The 24,086-nt window shown below is 44.8% G+C and overlaps 1 protein-coding gene across 3 annotated transcripts in view; it reads right to left on the bottom strand.

Moving 5' to 3' along the window:
- Positions 1-24,086, bottom strand: part of FZD3 (frizzled class receptor 3) — a 41,665-nt gene that overhangs the window by 16,262 nt on the left and 1,317 nt on the right. For all 3 annotated transcript variants that reach the window (XM_015859822.3, XM_015859823.3, XM_015859824.3), the window contains exons 2-4: positions 19,696-20,201; positions 2,953-3,149; positions 1,063-2,080 (exon numbers count right to left, since the gene is read on the bottom strand). In XM_015859822.3, the coding sequence (XP_015715308.1) occupies positions 1,063-2,080; positions 2,953-3,149; positions 19,696-19,884 (1,404 nt within the window). In that variant the 5' untranslated portion in view covers positions 19,885-20,201. The remainder of the gene's footprint in view (positions 1-1,062; positions 2,081-2,952; positions 3,150-19,695; positions 20,202-24,086) is intronic.

The following is a 24,086-nucleotide window of genomic DNA, read 5'->3' as shown; positions in this document are numbered from 1 at the left end:
AAAAATGCTCACACATTGGATGGGAGGGCAGAGTCACACCCTAATAAAACGTAACAGAGAAAACAAGAAAACGGGTTAAAAGGTAATAAAAGGATTATTATCGAGCTACATAAACTAAGCCAAACCTCTAAGTGATATTTTACTGCATTAAAATGTGAGCTTTGATGATCCAGCTGGTGTTTCAACTGCTTTTGAGCCAAAATACAGCCTTCTTTAAAATACTTATACCACCGTGTAATAGATGGCTGCTGTACAGCCCCTTTGAATTACAGCTGCTTTCAAGTAAGTTGCAGAAGAAAAATCACTGCAAATCCTATTCACCACTTTGGCTCAAAAAAGAGCAAAGTAGGATTTGAGTAATTAACACAATGCTTACTCTGCAACTATAACAGCGTAATAATGAAGTAAATGGTGGACAGCTTGATACCTAATGCTCTTAACTGCCTTCTGTCCCTGTGATAGCTCAATTAAACAGCGAGCAGGTACATGTAATGTTCTGTACAGACAGAACTGAAGAGCTGTAAGCTCTGGTTTTATTCAGGAGAAGTTTTAAGTCAGATTTTACATCGTTGTTTCTGACATGAGCATGGATTGCTCTAAAACAAGCACAGAACGTGTCGGCTGATCGACACAACAAAACTGCTAGGGAAGACCAACACAATCTAGAAAAAGCAGTAAGGAGGCTGATTACAGCTCAGCTTCAATGCCAATACTCCTACCACATCTCCAGAGACCGAAAATAAACTAAGATCTGTTCGTCAAGTTGGTTTAAGACAGCATCTTTAGAGCCTGTGCAGATTCTATACAGCCAAGAAACTCCAAAGGCATTATCTATAACAAAGAAGTACCAAGCAGCTGGTGCAAAGCTCCAGTTGTCCAATAATACTTAGTCTTCCAGAAGGCCTAAGACTTTATCCCAGTAACTTGAATAGGGCAACAACTTCCCCTGTAGGAACAGCACCACTTTCAATTAAGGATGACAGTAAAGTGTTAACATAGCCTCGCAACATCCAGTTTCTGCGCTGCTGAACACACTTCAACACTTGATATTGATTTCCTCACCTGGTAGGGACACGGGATGTGATATTCCCTGCAGCGTTCTTGAATCCACGTCGTCTCCCACACACCTCGATAAGCCTGCTCATAGAAATAGCAGCCAATTACAACCAACAGTGGCACGAGGTACAGAACACTGAACACGCCAATCCGGATCATGAACTTCACTAGCTTGTCCTGGTTCTCTTTTTCTAATGGGATTTCAATGCGAACCCGATTGAGAGAGATAATGCCAGCTAGCAGAAGGGAAACTCCAACAACAACATACAGGCAGAGGGGTGCAAGTACAAAGTATCTTAATGCATCCACATCATAGAGGCCAACAAAACATACGCCGCTAATATTGTCACCTTCAATTTTATTCATTGCTAAGAGGACGATGGTTAGAGTTCCTGGAATGCCCCAGGCACTGGCGTGGAAGAGCAACGCTTTCTTCTCGATTGCTTCGCTGCCCCATTTTGGCACAGCTGCCAAGAACCACGTGATGGTCAGGATGACCCACCAAACACTTCCAGCCATGGTAAAGAAATAGAGCACCATGAAAAGCATGGTACAGGCTTTGTTGTGCGAGCCCTGTGTCACCGTAGAAGCCTTGTACTGGGCAGGACTAGATGCATTACACGCTACTCGGTCTTCAAGCAGAAAGCCAATGAAGAAGATTAACGACACCATCATGTAACAGACGGCGTAAAATATTATCGGTCTTTCGGGATAGCGGAATCTTGTGACATCGATCAGGAAAGTTAAAAAAGTAAACAAGGTAGCAGAAAGGCAGACGATGGAGATCACTCCGATGAAGTAGCGAGCAAAGGAGAGCTCTTCACGTCGGAAGTACATATTTGGGCAAGGAGGGGAACAGTCCCGTACCCTCAGGAAAGAGTAACCCAGATCAGGGTCTATTTTCAACTCTCGAGGACACCAAAAACCATAATCCCTCTGTACTGCCATAGGGGCCTCTTCTGTGGGCTCCCCACCCAAACTGAGGTCAACAAGACGAGGATACGGCTCATCACAATCCGGGAATCTAGAAAGTAAGAAAGAATGATTTACAAGAAATACAAGTGTAATGTGCAAAGACTACTAGCCTTGTTTATATGTCTGACTTTAGACACAGCAACTGAAAGAGAACAGAGACAATCCACATAACAGGCAATCCGCAAAATACCTCACCATACATAAACAAGCTTTCGAACTTATTGTCCCAGACTACAGCGGATGTCGAAACTATAAAATCTGTGTGAAAATTAGAACATCATAGAATACTGTGCTATAACATCATTTCTGTAATGCAAAGCTGAAAACATCTTTCCATACAACATGAGGCAGACTCTGAAAACAGAGCTCCAAGATTTTAGATGCTCGTTGAAACCAGACAGCTCTGAAAACTGACCCTTCATCTCCATGCATATATAGCTTTGCATGCATCTCAGAAGAATTTAGCACTTTGTTTTCTACTTTGGTAATCCAGACAAAGCCAGGTCTGCATACATGATGAAGAAAATAGGTATATTCATTCATTAGAATGAGAATATGTATGTACTGCTTACAGTAACTGCCTATCTAAATTTTCAATTAATCTCTTGGGTAGATGACAAAAATATGAATCCAGTTTCCTCACAGATTGGCTGAGTTGGAAGGGACATCAAGCATCACGAAGCTCCAAACCCCTCCCCGCCACCAACCTCCACATTTAATAGCAGCTCAGGCTGCCCAGGGCCCCATCCAACCTGGTCTTGAACACCTCCAGGGATGGACGGGGCATCCACAGCCCCTTTGGGCAGCTGTTCCAGCACCTCACCACTCTCTTGGTAAAGAACAATATCTGTTTCACATCATAAATATCCCAGAAGGTACTAAAATTTCACTCCGGGATTGTGAAAGAACAGGTTCGCTCACCTTGTACACTCCATATCCTCAGGCCAAGAGACTCCAAACATCTCCATGAGTTTGGAGCATTCACTGTACGCTCTTTGACAGAGCCTGCGACATGGCAAAGTGACACGGCCATACTCCATGCACACGGGAGCGTAGAGGGCACAAAGAAATGGTCGAAAATCTCTGGAACATTCCAAATTCACCATCGGATGAAATGGCTGCAAAAGAAAGGGGAGAATTCAGGAGATTCAGATAGCAGTTTTATAGACCACGTCATCAGGAAGCTGTAAGTTGATTCATGAGGTGTCAGGGCTTTCACAACCACAACCATAACCTTCTTTCCCTGAACAATGCCTCTCGGAGGATGTGATCATCATATCACAGCACTTATGTTTTTTAGGAAGACAGGCAATCAAAAAGCCTGGGGACAAGAGCAAAGACTCACAAGGGACACTTACAAATGCAATCTGCACCAAAATCAATGGGAATCTGATAGCTAAACACCTCTGAGGATTCAAGCTTAGGCTAATATTCTCCAATAAACATCATACAAACTTCTTTACATTGTATGTTTAAATGACAGAGGTACCGTGAATTGTTAGCTGCTTATTTAGAAGGATAACATGAAGAACTCACATCCAACTGATGAGATCCCAATCTGAGAAATACTGGATAATGCAAAACCCCTTCACAGAACAGAAATAAAACAGTGTGATTTTATAAAACACGATTTACTGATTAGATCAGCTGAAAATCATCTATTTCTTCCATTATTTCCAGGAGGGTTAGGCTCTTCATTTTGATTGTTTCTCCAAAATGCAAACACAGAAAAACTTCCATTACATTCTTTCCTCATCATCTTGTCTTCTATTAAAATCTCACTTCTATCAGCAGGGCGTATCTGCAGGCAGAAAACAACCCCAGTGTGTGTGCTCCCTCAGTCACACACACTCACAGGCATCAAGAATACAGCTGTGAGCACAGTGAAGCTACAGCAAGTATATCTGTCTTTACCTAACCAGAAAGCATCGGGAAATGAAAGCTTGAACAAAACTAATCAGAGAAATAAGGGGTATCTTATGCTACTTTTTGTCTGCTAACAGGTTCAAGTAGCAGAGATAATGGTGAGAGCTCCTTGGAAGCACTGAGGGAAAATCTATCACAATTAGCCAACGTGCAGCTGTAATTAAGCATTTTGAAAGGTGAAATATAAGGAAAGAAACAGAGCAGGGATTCATAGAATAATGAAAATCGATGCATGTTGATAAACTGTGCCACCTCCTTACTATCACATGGCCCTTCTTACTGTTATTACTAACACCCTCAAATTCCAGGTTCTGGTAAGTGCTCTAATACTCTCCTCTGACACAAATTCCACAACAGTAAGATATTGAGGAGCTTTCTCTTTTTCTATTACCCCACCTTCATTAAAAGACCTGTTTGGTTTTGGCTGACACGTATGAAATTCTACCATTTAAAAAGATCACAGAACTATAGAATGGTCTGGGTTGAAAAGGACCACAATGACCATCTGGTTCCAACCCCCTGCTGTGTGCAGGGTCACCAACCAGCAGCCCAGGCTGCCCAGAGCCACATCCAGCCTGGCCTTGAATGCCTGCAGGGATGGGGCATCCACAGCCTCCTTGGGCAACCTGTTCCAGTGCGTCACCACCCTCTGGGTGAAAAACTTCCTCCTAAGATCCAACCTGAACCTTTCCTGTCTCAGTTTAAAACCATTCCCTCCTGTCCTGTCATTATCAGACTATCTTAAGGTGGGGACATCCATGTGCACCTGGACAGTCTGACACAAGATCCATCCCCTGATGGGCACAGCAGACAGCATGCAGGCTCCGTGCAGAAACTTGCTCCCATCAGGCAGCTGGAAGTTGGGTAGAAGACACTAGAACATCTGAAATAACACTGATATAATTGAATCTCCACTGGCAAAGTTCCTTGTGCCCTAGAGGGTACTTCAGCTGTGCTTAAGGTTCTTTATCGCTGCAAAGAACAAGTCTGGTTTTGAGTACGGTCTTGGCAATCTCCTCAAAAGACAGTACAGACAAACTAAGGCCAAGCAAGATGAATGAAATCTACCTAAATAGGTATAATTTAATTGGACTGCTCCATTGCAGCTGGCTGTAGGTTTCTCAGCAGCTCCAGATCTCTCTCATACCAACTTGTCTGTAAGCAGCCTAACTCTAAAATGATCTTACTCCTTCTTTGCAGCTCCCAGGATGAAAAGTCATTTCCAGACTAAATATTATGTTTTTCACTGTTAAAAATAAAGCCATGAAGATTAAGAGACATTTTTAATGTGATCTTGCCCAGGGAAGCAATGCAAGTTGTAACATCCAGCCCTACCCCGCTTTGGTGCCTGACAAAAGGCTCTCTGTTCAAATGAGCCGAGCTTTTGAAGAATGCACGTGGAACAACTCAACACACAGAGGAAAATGGAAGAGGAGATGCAAAAGCCAAACAAATCTCAGCAGTTCAGGCCAAGCCCAGGGAAATCCAAGAAAGTGAAGAAATTAATGTTTAAGATGAGATGAAAACTTGTGCTGCTCCTGAAGGCACTTAAGCATTTAAAATACGCCAGGTCACATAAGCGAGCAGCACAGTTGAAGCTGCACACTCAGTGGACCTTCTAAGTCTGAGAAAAACCTTTGTGACCACACAAATTCCCTCTAGCCCCATGATAACAACAGCACTCCCAGCCGGGCTGCTTTCAGATTGAGTCAGCGCTTGCATCCCTCCTGTGCACTGCCATGCAGGTGTTGTGTATCAAGTAACATGCCACATTCACGTATCACTGCTTTCCTCAGAGCAGCCCAACTTGCACTACAACCTTATCTATCTCTTCTTTCCCTCCTTCCCAGAATTCTCTTTGCAAAGTTGCTTTAAGAAATACCCCAACTCCATCGGAGCGGCCCCAGCTCCTTCCCTCCCTACAGCTCCCACCTGCTGAAAGGACAAACCCTGCCAATGCTCTAATGGCCATCTCCCACCTTTCTTCTTTTGTTTTTCAGGAGGAGATGAAGGGCAAAGCAGAACCACAAAGACGGGTGTCAGGTTTTCCTCCAAAATTTATATATTTAGCAAATTCTCACTTGTGCTTACAAAGCAAGAGCATCAATGGCAGCTATAACTGCATCCCAGAGCTGTGGCACAGTTTCAGGTCTCTCTCATTACTGAGGGATAATAACCCACTCTACCCTCCATTTTACACAGCAGTAGCCATTGAGCTGCCTTGCTGGGAAGCTGGAAACAGAATTCTGCTGGCGACCTCTCGCCATTCTTTTTGGCTAGATGCTCCTTTCTCTCGGTGTAAAAACCAAACAGGAAGCATTCTCAGAATGCACAGAAGGAAGAAGGGAAGTTTTCTCCCCCCAGGCTGGAGGGAAAGGAGCGATGCTCTGACTATCAATTACTGCTGCATCCTCTGGTGGAAGCAAGTGCCTCGGGGCGCATCCTGTCTCAGCCCAGCCACACGGCTGCTCCTTCTGGCCCATGCTGCCGGTTGTTTGAATTCAACTTGCTGTTTATTAGGAAAAGCCTTAAGCCGTATCTCAAAGCACCCAGGCAGCATTGCTTTCCAGGCCACGTCCCCAGGAGAATCACAGATGCTGCAGTTAGATTTCTGTCTTCAGATAACTGCTAGTTAGAGAGCAAACGTGCTATTGCCTCCTGCTTTCAGTAACTACACTTCTCATCCGGAGGAGCTGGCACGGCTCTGACAGCACAGCAGCTCCTGTGAATGCTCTCCCGAGACTGTTTCAGGCAGAATTGGTTTTCTTGAGATAGTGGCAATTTGTTCTCTGATGGTTCTGACCTGAACGCTCCTCAATCTCGCTGGGTTTCCCGGAGCATTTACCCTGCAGTCATGCTGGTACACAAATGTAACCTGACATTAGCAGTGAGCTGCTCTAAGTTGATGCTCTGAGCTGAACAATGGCTGCAGTGCTTAAACTGCCGATGCCAGCTTCAAGTGAGGTCCGGCTTCAGAGCCCTGACCAAACCTAACGGGTACTTTCTAAAAACGAGAGGTGCACACAAACAGCACAGAGCAGCGGCATACAAGGAGCAGTGAGTGAGGGCATCTGCCTCTTCAGAAAGCACAGGGGATGTGACAAAAGCTCTTTCTTATCCTTCAGTTGTGCCTTGAGTTGGACAGCACCCCATTGCCACGTAAGCGATGGCATCTGATGGGGATCATTTCTCAACCACAGGAGAAGCGAAGTAGGATAAAAGTAGTTAAAAGACGTTAAATGACATCTATCTCTGTCTGTATGACTAAAAGGCAAAGCCATCTGCTCTTGTTCTTTAAAGAGGTCTCCTCCTCATTTTAAATTCCAAAGTTCCCTTGGAAGACACTGAGAAGATGGCGTCCATCTGTCAAACTGCACTTTTCCTCAACACGATCTTTACATTTGAAGAACTGACGGATGCAGATGGGTGGCCCTGGTAACAAATTCCATTCGCGAGAAGTGTTAGTTTTTATAAGACAGCTGAGACTGCTTGGACTTCCTCCTTCCTCTCCATATGCCTGCTGTGATGGGCTTGGGAGGATTCCAAGGTATTACAGAGAAATAAACACGCAGCCCTTTGGCCGGTATTTTAGACACCATTAAGTTAAGACACTGTAAAGCACGCCTGCCCAGACAAACAAGAGACTACACAGCAGGAGTCGTAAGTCTTGACAGAAGCATCATTTTAATTTAAGTAACACATTTCTATATCCCGTGGTCAAAAAGACAACCTTTCAAGTATGAACCGAGCACGGCGGATGCTTTGACTACTGTCGAAACACACTCCAAGTGCTGCTGTCACTGTGGGAAGGAGAGAGATACCCATTAAGAGAAGTGGAACGTTAGCGATAACAACCTTTCCCTCAGCTCCGCCATCGCAGCCTGATCTGTGCGTCAGGGACCGGAGGACTATTTCTGCCAACTCGAGGGAGGTCTGTCTTCCTTGACGAGGAGTGAAGAGTATAAAAATCCACTGCTGGCACAGCGCTCAAAAACTTATCTTGCTTGAGTGAAGGAGGAAAAACATTTGGTGTGAAGATTTGTTAGAAGACTTGACACTATCTTGAGAGCACAGGATGGAGTCGGCAGCCAGATCAAGTTCTACAGAGCTTAAAAAAAGGGAATTTCTAAAAATAAGAAGTATGAGAAAAGATACGGTTAAGACGCAGCCAAGCTTCAAAACCCCCAGCAGTGTAGTTTTGCCTTTTTGATTTTCCTTCCATCAGACAGAATGACAGCGTCTGCCACATAATAAACAACATAATGCCGCCCTGCAGGATAAAAGCAGACAAGTTGGATTTCTACAATATTACGTAAGGGATATTGAATACTTCTACTTTAGTCCCACACAGCCTTGATGGCTACTCCTTGTCCAACAGCAACAGTTTCTTACACATCTAACACAGCAGAAAACCTAAGAGCTCAACATTACAAGGCAGTGCAAACCACTGGGATGAGAAAGGAGGGAAACTTATGTTTTCTTCATCCTGACAGATTAACAAGTGTGTCACCTCCCTTAGAATGTGCGCTGTGGAGCTGTCACTGTCAGTCTCCTGTATGACTGTGAATTAAGGACTAATTTAAGTTGTCATCTCAGACACTTCAGACTGCAGGTTCACAGCAAGCCTACGTTAATGGGCCCCTGCCCTTTCCCCTGCCACTAGCTTACTTCACATTGGTCTGGATTAAAGCCTGACTTAAACCATCCACAAAACTCACCGCAAAGCTACACGCACTGGCTTTGGAGCAGCAGCAGCGTAAACAGCCAGGACAAGATCCTGAATGATGTGACCTTTAAGTGTCGGAATCTAAATATTCTTCCTGTCGGCTCTGCACACAACTTTATAAGGTCAGTCAATTCATTTTGTCTAAGGTTTTTGCAGGCGTTGCATCCCAGTAAGCTTACAGTGAGTTTCAGCAAACACCCCTGCCACAATTCGACAGCCCTGGAGCCAGCCACATGCAGAATATATTACAAGCACACGTTTAAGCCAAACTCTTGAGTTTTAGAGCGTTAGCTGCACAAGACAGAAGACAAAGACTTCTTGCTAGGACAGAGAATGCACAATGGAGCTGCTAAAGGCCAGGAGCACAACCTTCTGCAGACAGAAGGCCTTTGGGAAACACACAAATGAATTCAGGAAGCCATTTGCTGCTTCCCTGGAAGCCAGGCTGCTGGGAAAATGCGCTCACGAGCCAAACACCTGGTTTCACATATAAGAATTTAACAGCAGATTCATTGTGAATAACATTATGGATTGAGCTGTGAACTCAGTGCTCTGTGAAAGCAGCAACTGCCATTCAAAATCCCTCACACCTCAGTTAGTGATGTTATGAGCAGCATCTCCTTGGGGATAGGTTACATGGCCACATTTTGCTCCTATGAAGGTCCACAATAAAGTAAGAACAGACCCTGCTGGGCACCTCTTCTATGAGGAAGGGTTGACGGAAGTGAGCTTGTTCAGCTTAGAGAAGAGATGGCTCTGGGGAGACCCACTGTGGCCTTCCAGTACTTGAAGGGAGCGTATAAACAGGAGGGGGAATGGTTGTTTGTGAGGGTGGACAGTGATAGGACAAGGGGGAATGGTTTTAAACTGAGACAGGGGAGGTTCAGGCTGGATTTTAGGAGGAAGTTTTTCACCCAGAGGGTGGTGACGCACTGGAACAGGTTGCCCAAGGAGGCTGTGGATGCCCCATCCCTGCAGGCATTCAAGGCCAGGCTGGATGTGGCTCTGGGAAGCCTGGGCTGCTGGTTGGTGACCCTGCACACAGGCACATGCCCAGTTCAATAGAAGGGGAGATTTGCATCTTCAGGCCTCATAACGAGGGTATTCACAGAGCGTTACTTGTCTACTACTTGTCAACTATTTCTCTCCTTCACGATTAATTTCCAGAAAGGCTACGCTATTAATCTAGTACAACACTAAGCCTGGTTTTGATGCAGATAATTGTAAAACTCAGCAGGTTGTTTCACATACATGAATAATGCAGGGTGGATTTTATGGACAAACCCCACAGCCCTGCTGTCCCCTGCGTGCATTTATTAGCACAGGATCCAACTCAGATGAGGCTGCAGCATCCCAGTGCCAGCAGAGCAGCAGCTTCTGCTCCATCTCAGCAAGCTCCTCCAGCTGAGCTGTTGGGTCACCCTCTCCCTCATACAGCAGCTCCACATCCTGAGCATGTGGGCTGAAAGGCTTCATAGGGGATTCTTCTATGATTCTATAGAACAGCACGAGGGCTGCTAAATGGGCCTTTTGCTTCAGCACACTGTAAGATAGAAGGACCAAGGAACTCACAGTGTACTCTGAGATATTAAAACTGATTTCTGATCAAAATAGAAAGCTTAAGATAATTAGTTGCTGAATTTAATTTTAATAATTAACTACTTTTTTAGAAAACATAGCAGAGCGCAGCAGCTGCAAATTAAAATGGAAGATTCTTTAGGGGATCCAGCCCCTCCTATTCAGCGCTGTGTTAATGAGGTCACAAATGAACTCCACGGGGGAGGACAGGGAAGGAGAATTAAAAACACTAATTGCACTCGCACAATCTTCTACTGGACAAAAAGCTGGTACAAAAAAGCATCCAAACGTCCAGTTTGGAAAGACTCAACAGAACTCTCAAATGAAGAAACAAACCAAGCTCCTGAAGTTGGTTTTCCTTCCTTGCAGTTAATAATTCACAAGATAAATATTTGACAGGAATTCCCACAGTGCCTCTGCTTATTTGTTTCGGCGGCATCCTAAAAAGCGTGCTCGCTTCTTTTTAAAGACATTAAACAATGTTTTGCCCTCAAAGGTTCAGGTGTTTCTTCATAGCAAGGACAGAAGTTTGTGCCCAGTTCTTTGTACTGCTGATGTACTTTTGGGATACGCTGCTGCTCCTGAGCTGCATGTCTTTGAAACACTACAGGCAAGCAGGGCAGGTCCCAGCACAATAGCGGGATTAACAAGAGACAGTGGGAGGAGAAAGGGGACACAGCTGGAAGGAAACAAGGGAAGAGAACAAGATTCTGTGGCTACACATGAGCCCCTGACACAGGGGTTTAGACCCGAACTCTTTGTCAGCTAAAGAAATAGAATGAAGAAAGGTAAATATCAGCAGGTGGCTGCTGGAAAAGTGCACCTTCCAAAGGTGTCTCTGCAACAGTAAATTACACACACACATGCTGGAAATGTATTCCATGTGTCAGGCTCTGCATGGAACACACTGCAGGGATGTTTGCAACTAAAGAACAGGCAGAATGGAGTAAGTGGGATCAAGCCATAAAAGAGAAGGTTAGATGAATAGGAAAGACTGCATTAAATTGCTTAGAGATGCGAGCGATTGAGGCTGATGCATGAGACAAGAGGGGGTAAGTGTGTTTTTCCACTGATTGCCTGTTTGAATCATTGCCTACACTACAAAAATGCCTTTTATAAATAAATATATGCAAAAGGATGGGTAAAAAAAATGACTGGAGTGAAATCCAGATGTGGGGCTATGATGCAGGGGAGCCCCATTCAATTTGCCACAGCAGGGCTCACCTGGTAGCACTCAGAGCTGTCAGAAGGCATTTCTGCCCCATAGAACCACACAGAGTTCATAGGGCAGAGCAGGATTCACAGATCCCTTTGTCCCTTCAACCTCAAAAGAAGCAGGATAGGGACAGGAGAGCAGAGAGCAGCTTCTATTGTACATGCATTTGTTAGTACCCTATGATGAGTTCTGCCCAGTAGCTTTGTGCTGGTTTCACTCATACTTGGCCCCTGCTGCCTCCCACTTCAGAATGAGACCTGGCACCACACAGATCAAAACCGACTCCTCTTTGATGGGCACAACAGGTTACAGAAGCGCAATCAGCCGTCCCTGCAGGAGAACAGCCAGCTGCGGGGCTCTTCTAGCCCTGCCTTCCATTCAGTCCCCCTTTCCCAAGTCCCCTCTGTGACCCTGGCTACCAACAGCAACCAGTCCCAAGTGGGAGGGGTACCAAAGCCCCAATTTTAAAAGCCTGGAAGCTTCTTCTCTGCAGACAAAAGCAACAGCCTCCCATTGTGTCAGAGAAAGTAACGGATGGATCGAAAGAATTAAGTTGCCTTTCTGTGATGCCACTTAATGAAGGTAAAACAACGCAACAAGAAAAATGTGCCTGTGATTTCAAAAGGAAGGATAGGGAAAATATCTGGGTGTCGTTTAGAGTCTGAAGGTGTGTCAGCATTTTTGCTGCTGGATTCTGTAGAAGCGCAGCTGGAGGAAAAACTTCAGTTCAGACCCGTACTCATAGAACGGCCTGGGTTGAAAAGGACCACAATGACCATCTGGTTCCAACCCCCTGCTGTGTGCAGGGTCACCAACCAGCAGCCCAGGCTGCCCAGAGCCACATCCAGCCTGGCCTTGAATGCCTGCAGGGATGGGGCATCCACAGCCTCCTTGGGCAACCTGTTCCAGTGCGTCACCACCCCCTGGGTGAAAAACCTCCTCCTAAGATCCAACCTAAACCTCCCCTGTCTCAGTTTCAAACCATTCCCCCTTGTCTTATCACTTCCATGCTCATGAACAGCCATTCATGAACATAAACAAGTTTACAAATTGGAAGCAACTTCCAGAAGCTACATTTCAGGCTTCTCCGGAGCACAAAGATGGACTGGAAGGAGCCTTCCTCCCTCGTTCACATTCAAATGAGCCGATCCTTTGTGCTTCCATTCTCCCCACTCCTCTTTTCAAATTTCCTTCCCCGTTGCTATGGGTACCCGGCCGCCGACAGGCGAGAACGAGAGCGCGGAGGGGGAGGCGGAGGGCGGCAGATGCAGCCTTTGTCACGGCGGGGCCGGGGGCACGGCGTGGGGAGCTGCTGGGACGGCACTCACTGCGGTACCGAGGCGGCCGGGAGTGCCGGTGTGTCCTGTGATGGAAGAGACAACGGCAGGATGCGGATGGAGCGGGTCTCCAAAGGTCGCAATGGCCACGTGGAGGTTCTCACATGTATCCACCTCCTCCAACTTCACCTTTCCTAGACTGTTTCCTTCAGTAAATACGTTCTTTCCAACGACATATCACCAACCCGTTACTGTGTTGCAAGCCTACAACGTTGGTAGATCGAAGTATAAACTCAATTCACCAGCACTGCTTTCCTCTATCATTAAAGATGGTTTGCAGCCCAGGAACATTTCTCTCCTCTACTTTGTGCCACACCAGAGCAGTTTCACTCCAGAAGTCACAAACCCTTCATAGAACCATAGAACGGCCTGGGTTGTAAAGGACCACAATGCTCATCTTGTTTCTTTGGCATTTATTTTATTCTCCTATGGGTCTGCTGTGGCTTTCCTTCAGAATCCAATTGTCATACAGTTGGAATGAACACCATCAAATGGAGAAAATAAGAAGAAAAGCATCACTTCCAAGTGACCAGTAAAACAAGGAGTACACTATCACCAAACCACATGCCTACCTTGGCAGAAGTCTGCAATTACTTTTAATCACTGCCACCTTCTTGCAGGAAAAATGCATTGTATGAGTCAAAAGGACAGAAAACCCAAGAGCTTTCAACGTAGACTTGAGACAGCTAAAGAACCCCAGTGTCAAAGAATGTAAAAGGGGAATGGAAAGAGCTCCTAGGAACTCAGACAGAAGCGATGGTTCAGTTCTAGAGGGGGCACTGTTAAACCTCTGCCCCATGAGGGATGGAGTCCAACACATGCAGAACACAAGGCAGCTAATGCAGGGCTAATGCACCACACATACAGAATCACAAGGTTGGAAAGGACCTATAAGATCATCTAGTCCAACCGTCCTCCCTCCACCATACCTACAGAAAACCCCTAAGCCATATCTCCTAGTTCCTTATCCAGATGCTTCTTGAACACAGACCTCCTTGTCTGAGCTGCACATATTACTAGATGTAAGGCTAAATCTTGTCACTAACAACTACTAACCCGTACTATTACAGCATACAATATAAACATGGGTTTTGTTCCATTAGAGGCAAGTGCCATGGGATCAGCTGGTAGATTTTGATTAAGAAAAATGAATGGCTACACTTGGAGAGAGGTGATGAATGAAAAGACCAACATTCCCTTTACGTTCTGGCACAGCTCTCTTTTGTTTGAGTTTATACTTGTAGATACAAAGCTACAACTGAAGACAAAATACACTGTCGTTTAACTACCCAAACTAAATTCATGTGTTCTGCCCTTCCTGGTAATTCCTCTTTAAGCTCCACCAGATGCTACAGAATTATTAGCCACAACGGAGAGCCATCTGCCTTCACGACCCTGCAACAAGCCCACTGTGAATACATGTTGATTACAATGTAGATCCTTCACTTTAAACTGGATCATTACATGAAATAATGCTATTTTACAATATGCTTCTATTCAGCTATCAAGGCTAAACTTTGTTTCCATATTTCTGCTTGGATCGTTGTTCAGAATTCATCGTTAAGGAAACATGAAGATGGGGAGAGCTCATCTGCCACACACAAGCAGTACTTTATCAGTGGAACAACAACAACTCTCTATTTTTCTCTCTATTAGTCCAGATTTGGAAAATAATCACGCGGCATTTTGTTCTCATTAACAAACATGAAAGACTAGAAAACTTCATTTCTGAAATTATTCTCTGGAGAAAGCCTGTTAGCCAGGCAAAGAAAGGAAGGGTTGGTAACACCTGCTGCCTGGCTCTGCTGTGTGAGCATCAATCACAGTCCAATCAACTGCACTGCAGAAGCTTTAACCCTCGTACTAAAGGAAGTTCTCTCTGGTACTCTGTTCATGCTGCTCTGTGAAACACAGCACTGCAAAACCTCCATCTCTTGCCTGAATAATGAAATCTACTCCTGAATATTACTCTGGATACGACATCCCTGGCAGTGTTCAAGAAGCATCTGGATAGGGAGCTAGGAGATATGGTTTAGGGGTTTTCTGTAGGTATGATGAAGGGAGGATGGTTGGACTAGATGATCTTATAGGTCCTTTCCAACCTTGTGATTCTATGATTCTATGATTCTGCTGGTGTCCAAGTTCCTAAAACCCAAAGGACTTCTATCCAAACACACGCTCTGCCTGCACTCTACAAGGTCATCTTTGAGACTCAACATTCTTGCTTAACAATACAGTAATCTGAAATTACATGGCTATTTCTAAGGTAGAAATCTAGAGTAGGAAAATCTACAGTTAATGAAAGAGTCGGGTTTCATGAACTGCTGCACAGCTTGCCTTCTTATGATCATGCACAACTCCATTGTTCTGTAGGCATCATAATCTTACACACTAAAGAGAAGATTAATCCTTTCTGCAAATTAAAGTCTAAGATTAGGATGCTTACACAACAGTCGCTAATTAAAATCTACTTTTCCATTAGCTTTGCATTCTTATACTTCTCCATGTTTGGAGTGCAGAGCTGAAGACAAAAGAAAGCTAATGAAAAACGCTGAGATTTAGGAGGGGAGAGCACACGGGCAAGGCAAAAGAAAATAAGGAATAAAGATGGAGTTCAGGGGGGAAGATGTTAAGGATCTTCCATCCTATATTCATCCTATTCAACCAGCAGCCCAGGCTGCCCAGAGCCACATCCAGCCTGGCCTTGAATGCCTGCAGGGATGGGGCATCCACAGCCTCCTTGGGCAACCTGTTCCAGTGCTCTTCCTCCTAAGCTCCAACCTGAACCTGCCCTGTCTCAGTTTAAAACCATTCCCCTTTGTCCTACCACTGTCCACTCCTGTAAGGAGCCATTCCCCCTCCTGTTTATATGCTCTCTTCAATTACTGGAAGGCCACAACGAGGTGTCCCCAGAGCCTTCTCTTCTCCAAGCTAAACAGGTCCAGTTCCCTCCACCTCTCCTCATAGGAGTGGTGCTCCAGCCCTTTGATCATCTTAGTGGCCTCCTTTGGACCTGCTGCAAGAGCTCCATGTCCTTCCTGTACTGGGGACCCCAGTATTCTTCCCAGTGCTGCTTAGTGGGAAATAAAATTCACTCTGAAATGCAAGAAGAGAAACAGGGCAGCACTAACTCTCAGCTTCAGAGCAGGCAGCCATCAGGCACATATATAACGACAGTGAATTCTGCACGCTTCTCTATGGCTCTTATGAAAGTCAAACACTGAGAGACAATAGCTCTTGTTGAGACCAAATTCTGCTGCCTGAATTCTGTAGTAATGTATGTCTGATAGAAAAACTACTTGAGAAATACAATGAATCACTGAAAACTTGATATACTGGAAGAATGCTCCCTCCTATCCCAGGTGCTGAGCAGGATGAGAACACAGCCAGCCACTACTGTTCATTCCACTTGAGGTGTTCTTGGGATCTATTTCTCAAAGGTGAAAAAAAAAGCCAACAAAAAAACACGATTTCTAGGACTCCAAATGTCATCATAGTGAAGAGACACAAAGAAAAAACCCAAATAAAAAACAATACTGCCACAAAAACCCCTTTGTGATACAAACAGAAATGCAGCCAGCAAGGGCATGCGAATCTTGTGGCAGCCTCTGCTCAGTGTTATTGCTCTGCCCTTCTGACTACCTCCCTCACACTGCAGACAAGTGAATCAGCTGCAGAGTATTGCTATTTCTCCATTTCCCCCTTGCACCTCTCACCCACACACCAGTGAGCCCGGCCATAATGCATCCCTAAGCTACCCCTACTGCTGCTTTTTTGATATGCAAAATGGGAATGGAAGTTGTGAGAGAGCACAAAGTAACAGCGTGTTATCTCCTCTGCCCAGATGGTGACTGCATCGTTGCACTTCTGGAGCATTCCACATCCAGTATAATCCCAGAAGACAAAGCTTCTGCACACACCCACAGGGGCCCATTTAGGCCTCATCTCTATCTGCTTCCATCCTTTAAAGCCTCTTTAATCCCTAGGAGTATCTGTGAGGTCTCCCTAAAATCAGGCTAAGGAGAAGGAAGCGCTGGTGGTGAATTTAACTGCAAAGTGGCTGGCAATCATCACATTCAATTGCTTCTTTTCATTGCTAACAAATACTCCCAACTTCCAAATTACCAACAGTTACATGCTCTCCATTAAAAAAGTGACCACCAAAAAAAATTGTGTTAACGCAGCTAAAAAAAAATACAGCTTACTATTCTATAGTATCATTACTATGCAGCAGTCAGACTGTGCTGGATAACTACTGGAAGAAAATCACTGCCTTACAGATTACAGAACGCTGTCAGAGTAACTTCCAACACCTTACGTGGCAGCACAGAGCAGACAAGGAAGGGCTGCATGGAGCCCTGCCATGCAGTACTGTGGGGCAGGACAGCTCCCAACACACACCATCATCTCCTCTCCATCCCCTGTAATGCTGCAATAGAACAAGAGTCCGTGGAGTGACTTAATCTTTATTCTAATTAAGGAATCAGATTAGCATAAAGACTTCAAAAGGAAAGGTATTGATTTTTGTGTTTATTTAAGAAGTATCCGTAAGGTTTGAAAGGAACCTCCAAAAGGCAACTGATGGCAAGGGAAGAAAAGTATGATGAAAGTATCATAGACAACAGTTGTTACTGTAGTAGAAGTCCTTGTAAACTCTGATTATAGAAAGCAAGAAACAAAACAACAAAACCCGGCACCTAAAGAGTAAAGGAATTCCAGCACTGGCAGAATGTAGTGCTATACAGAGCCACAATACTCAATACTCCATGCTAAGCTTAAGAATGGCTGTGGCATTCATTGTATCTGAATTGCTGCAACACAGTATTTAATTCAAGCTAATTTATGCTCTGAAGTTGAGCTTTCAGTGGGAGATTGCGGAGAAGTAACTTTCAATTCTCAACTGTTTCATTCTCCTTAGCAGAAAGCTATTTTATGAAGATAAGGGCAATTACAACAGCAATTCTGGTTCAGCCTGTGCGGCCCCTATAACCTACTGCTCTACTTCCAGTAGTGGCTGTAAAGAGACCATTAGGGAAAGCAAAAGTGATATTTTGAACTTCACACAGCACCCCAGCTATCAGGGAATGACAGCATCACAGCCCACCACCATGAGGCTGCTCTATTATTTGCTGAATTATTCTAGCTGCCTGATTTCCCTTTTTGCTCCCTTACTGTTCTGACAGGCTTTCAGCTAAAATTTCAATGCACAAATCACTGTTAGTCAAGAAAACAAGCTGACCACCACACCACTAATGTGATGAATGTTCTTCCACCCAGTACACACTTATCACTTTCAATTTCCTCCACCATTCTGCATCTCAGCGCAGCTCAAATGTAATCAAGTTCTTCACAGTTCTCCATTCTAGTTTAGCTTTAAGTCAGCCTGTTGATACTGTTGCTTATTTCCTATCTGACTTGTGGCCATGTAATTCTACCACCACTCAGCAACAACACAAACCCACTATCAGCACATCACAGAATCACAGAACGACCCGGGTTGGAAGGGACCTCAAGGATCATGTAGTTCCAACCCCCCTGCCTGGCAGGGCCACCAAACATACACCTTTACTAGATCAGGTTGCCCTTGGCCCCGTCCAACCTGGCCTTGAACACCTCCAAGGACGGGGCATCCTCAACCTCCCTGGGCAGCCTGTTCCAGGGCCTAACCACTCTCCTAGTGAAGAACTTCCCCCTAACATCCAACCTAAATCTTCCCTCTTTTAACTTAAAACCATTTCCCCTAGTCCTGCTATTGTCAGCCCTTTCCAAGAGTTTACTCCCTTCCTGGGTGTAGGTTCCCTTCAGGTATTGAAAGGCTGCAATGAGATCAACATCACTACAAGTCAGTCTCAGAAGGCCTCGATCCTCTTGGTTTCACCAGCTCCTTTAACATCCTAACTTCCAGTTTTCAGTAAGGAAATGAACTCTGCTAACAAAGTGTCAACAACTAGTGATACGCCATTTTAAACTTCCTTACCTTCCTTAAACTTCCTTTCCTTATATTTGATAGGCTGTTTGAAAGCAAGACATGCCTCACGTTCTATAAGCCCTTCGGTTCTATTTTCCATTACACAGAACAGCAAACAAGGAAACTCCTTAAGCACAGGCAACAGCAGCAGAGGGAACAGACTGAAGTGAACTTGTAAGTCTTGTATAAACCACATCATAGAGAAAAAGAGAGAAAACACGTGGTTGAAGCCTCATCAGGAAACTTCTCCAAAGAAATGTTAGACAATATAAAGAGAATTTTATGTTATTATTTCTTTAAGGGAAAGTGATTAAGTGTAAACCCAAGACAGATTTGGGGGGATAATGGTAGCAGTAGTAAGGTACCATTGTAACACATAAAGTGCAAGTAGAAAAGCTTCTCTGCCTGGATACGGAACAGAAACAGGTTAATTAAAGTGTCTAGAAGACAATAGATTTCCTTGTCGCTGAAGAAAGCAGAACTAATAAATCAGCCATTTCCATTATTTTCATGGTCTCATTGTTTCACACCAGATTTCAAGTAAGAAAAGGCCAAGTTCTACAAACTCAAAGTCTCCACAACTCCATTCTGCTCACACACCATTGCCCTGGCATTAATTTAGCTGGCAGACCATCCAAAATACACATTCTCGGATTAAACATTTAAAGTAACATATAACACATCCGGTCTATTTCATTCCATTTATACCAAAAAAGCAAACTTCATAGTCATAGAATATTTTAGTACATATTAGAATAAATGGTTTGCAAGTAGTGTTTGTTTCTATATGTAACTGTATGGATGTTTTTCATCTTTTAATTCTAATGTAAGTATCTTCTTAGTTCGTGTCACAAACCATCTGTCAAATTAAAGGCCAAAATCACATCCGCTGATATAAAACATGTAGCCTTACCTCCATTGCTAACGCTGCTGTCTGCTGGTCGTAGTGATTCAGAAGGTTAGGCATGAAGGTGGTGTTGTAAGGCAGATCCTGGCACATCCTCAGGATGATGGGCTCACAAGAAAATAAACTGTGCCCTCTTGTGCAGCCCACCAGAACATCCAATAGCCAAAAGCAGCACAACATCCAGCTCACAGCCATCCTTCCACGCTGTCAATGGGGCCGGTTCCTGAGCCCAGCCAGAAAACTCTTTCAGCTCTTCTCCTGCCTCTTGATTTTGCTTCAACAGCAGTATGTGCAGTCCTGGTGTAGGCTCTTCAATACTGGGAAGCTCTCAGTGTTCAGCATTGTTCACTCAGTCCTGAAGATGACGCATTTGAGCCAGACCTATGAGGCATCCTGCTTGACCACCATGCATTAGGTAGGGTACGGTATTAGGATGTTTAGCCACATTCCCACACAATTGACTCCATCCTGATAGAACAGCAGCCGGGTTACATTCTTCCTCTGTCAGGTGGCTTAAGACAAAAAGAAAACACAACAGAATTTATTAAAAACAGCTCTCTCATTGACTACAGTTTTAATTTCAAAAACACCAGCAGACAAGTTGCTTAAAAATTCTGGCATGAAAGACTAAAACTGGTCAGGGGATCCTCTAACCTTTGGTTCCAGACCTTCTGGTGGGAGAAAAGGAAAGGAGGCATGTTGTAAAACTCCACTTGAAAATGATGGTGGAAAGGCAGAAATCTATTTACCAGGAATAAAATACCTTTAGAGAACCCCTGCGCTTTAACTTACAGCCACGTGAGCACTACAAGCACTGACCACACTGAAACCAAGCTCCTTATGACTCAAGCTCCACCAGCACATTCTCAGCGATAGCATCTTTACTTGCACCGCCACGAAGCTTCTGCTGAATAACAAAACAAAAACAAAACAGTCACTGCCACCAACACACAAGTCCCAACCTGCACTACTGAGGACTTCTGCTCTGCCCAACAAGCTGCACTCACACCTTAGTTAGCTGGGCTCACAGCTGTAGTTTTAGTCCAGCTGTTGCCAACTCTTATGGTCTCTAACCCATCTGAGACACACTTCTTGTATCTTGCACACCAGAAATCATCATTACAGCCACGTATCAGCCAGTAGACAGCATTCTGTGCCCATCCCTTTCTCCACACACTCCAAGAGATGGAAAACGCACAGGTAGCTAAATAGTGCTGTTCTGCCAGCTCCACTCTGCCCATAGAGCCAAATTAAACAGCACTCATTCCCAGGGCTGGGCCCACATTTTCTCAGCACTAAGGGGCTGGAGTGGAACAAACAGAAGAGGGATTCAGCATATTGCATCCATCTGCTGCAGGAAAATGCTGCAACTGGAGGCTAAAGCTTGGAAAAAGCTGACAGAGCCATAAAAGTCTTTTTTTCTTAGAGCAATTTTGTTTTACAGCGATGGATTTGTAATATCCAGTCTCCAGCCAAGTGCTTTTAAAAGAATTATGGTTCGTAATGAAAGGTAACAGAAATCTAGAAATACTGTTTGAACCAGGAAACCCAAAGTGCTGCATCAGCATTCCCGGGTGGAGGCATCACAAATCAGAGCACAAATCAATCTAGAGCTCAATGATCTTCTTCTCAGATGGAGAATTCAGGGCTCGTCCCAAACAAGTCCAAAAGACAGAAGGTTTTCCTTTCTCCCTATGCAAACTTAGTGAGAGATACGAGTTAAGCATCAGCCTTCAGCTGGTATCAGCTGGCCAAAAGAAGTTGTAGAGATGTACATGTGTTTACATGGGCCCATCTTATGGTCAGAATAATATGACCTCATAAACCTTGAGGGCTGGGCTAGATAATGTCTCCAGAGGTTCCTTCCAACCTCAACAATTCAATGCTTCTCTCTGAGATCATGTGAGGTGATGGGTTTGGCTGCAGCTGTTCGAGGCAGGTCGGCAAAACAAACAGGCAAATAGTAAAAAGACCAAAGCGTTCAACACAACCGCATGAAATTCAGTTCATTGACAGCTCTCTCCCACAGGCTGCCTACTCTCTTTGCAGCTACTGACAGGAAATCCGTGTTGGAAGCCACACTTTAGAATGTAAAAGTACACAAAGAGTAAAATTGTTCCAAAGTACAGAAAAGGTAACACGACCAAAAATAAAGAGCTGGAAAGTGAACTAGCTGAACCCTAAGATAAGGAGGAGAATCAGCCAACACAGCTCAGATCAAAGTCTCTTCTTTCATAGCAAAGCAAGCATGGATATAAGAGCAGCCAACACACTGAATTTAAAAGACTAAAATTCACCACAGTATTTAAGACGTGCTGTATCTAACCACACCTCATTGGTGCCCAACTCCAAGCTCAAATGGCCTTGAAAAGCTTCATCCCTCCGACCTTCAAGAAATGGATGTTTCAAGACTTCGGGCACCGACTCAAGAATCACAGAATTGTAGGGGTTGGAAGGGACCTCCAGAGATCATCGAGTCCAAACCCCCTGCCAAACCAGCTCCCTACACCATGTCACACAGGTAGACATCCAGGCAGGTCTTGAATATCTCCAGAGAAGGAGACTCCACCACCTCCCTGGGCAGCCTGTTCCAGTGCTCCGTCACCCTCACTGTGAAAAGGAACTTCCTATGCTGTGCTTTCATCCCATTACCCCTTGTCCTGTCCCCACGCACTACTGAAAAGAGACCAGCCTCACCACTATGGCTCCCACACCTCAGGTATTTATAAACCTGGATCAAGTCCCCTCTCAGCCTTCTTTTCTCAAGGTTAAACAGACCTAGTTCCCTAAGTCTCTCCTCATAGGGGAGATGCTCCAGGCCCTTCACCATCTTAGTGTCCCTCCACTGGACTCTTTCCAAGAGATCCCTGTCTTTTTTGTACTGGGGAGCCCAGAACTGGACACAATATTCCAGATGAGGCCTCACCAGGGCAGAGTAGAGGGGGAGGATCACCTCCTTCGACCTGCTGGACACTCTCTTTTTAATACACCCCAGGATGCCATTGGCTTTTTTGGCTACAAGGGCACACTGCTGGCTCATGATCAATCTGTGTCCACCAGGACGCCCAGGTCCCTCTCAGCAGAGCTCCTCTCCAGCAGCTCTTCCCCCAGCCTGTACTGGTGCATGCAATTATTTCTACCCAGGTGCAAGACTCTACACTTGCTTTTGTTAAACCTCATCCGGTTTCTTACTGCCCAGCTCTCCAGCCTGTCCAGGTCTCTCTGAATGGCAGCACAGCCTTCAGGCGTGTCAGCCAATCCTCCCAACTTCGTGTCATCACAAACTTGCTGAGGGTGGTCACTATCCCCTCATCAAGGTTGTTGATGAAGATGTTGAACAAGACCGGACCCAGTACAGACCCCTGGGGGATTCTGGAAGAAGATTCCATCTAACAACTTCAGCTGAGTGAACTCACAGCAAGGATGAACTACTGCCCTGCTAGTGTGGACCCTATAATTCAGATGCCAACCCAGCAGCAATCAGAAGACAACAGCTCCTAAGAGAGGTGCTGAAGCAACATACACCAACCATCACATACTACCATAAAGAAAACCTTCACTAGAGCCTGAAAAGAAAGTCTACAGAGCCTAATCAGCTTCTTTCTTTGCCATCAAGGGACATAAGTGAAATAGAGAAAAAAAGACCAGCACGTTATTGCAACAGGAGGTGAACATATAGGTGACCTATTAATTGGTGCAGACAGATGAATGCTGAAACAAGAAATCTTCAGTGTTAAGATAATTTAATACCACAGATCTGTATGTTCTTTGTTAAGTCTCTGCATATGGAATCCTGTGGTTATTTTTATATGTAGATAAAAACAAAACAAAACACTTTTGGTGACACCCAAGTAGGGGGGTAGGAAGGCAGGCATTCCCTAAGGGGCTGCAAAAGAAACTGTGGGCAAAAGGGGAAGGAAATAACCCGTTTGTTAGTGTGGTTGCACAGTTATACATTATTTATAATCATGCAAAGCCATCTAATTCCTGCTGTAAAAGATACATTAAGACACGCAGGGAAGATAATGATAGTGAAAAGTCACGATGTGAAAGGATTGAATACCACATTTTCTCCCCCAAAATACATTTCGGAGTGAATAGAGAGGGCAGCAAGGGGGAGCAATGAGGGGTAAAATAAACCAGATCTAAGGACATGCTGTAGGTGAACACATTAATGGTTGTCCCTTCTAAAGATGTGAGACCATATAGGAAACTAGATTTTCCCTGCACAAATGGGAGGATGAGGAGAAAACATCACCCTGGCCATTCCCCAGCCAGTTCTGAGCATGAAGATAGAAAAGCAAGCGGCACATTGCACACAAGCACTGGCAGTTTCCCCAAGCCATTCCCACCCACATGAAGGCACAAAAGCTGCATACATTATGCTCGTCACTCCA

Source organism: Coturnix japonica, chromosome 3, assembly GCF_054131305.1.
Source record: "Coturnix japonica strain WE chromosome 3, WE-NBRP24, whole genome shotgun sequence".
Taxonomy (NCBI): Eukaryota; Metazoa; Chordata; class Aves; order Galliformes; family Phasianidae; genus Coturnix; species Coturnix japonica.
The sequence above is the reverse complement of the archived record's forward strand: the minus strand, read 5'-3'. Positions and strand labels throughout refer to the sequence as shown.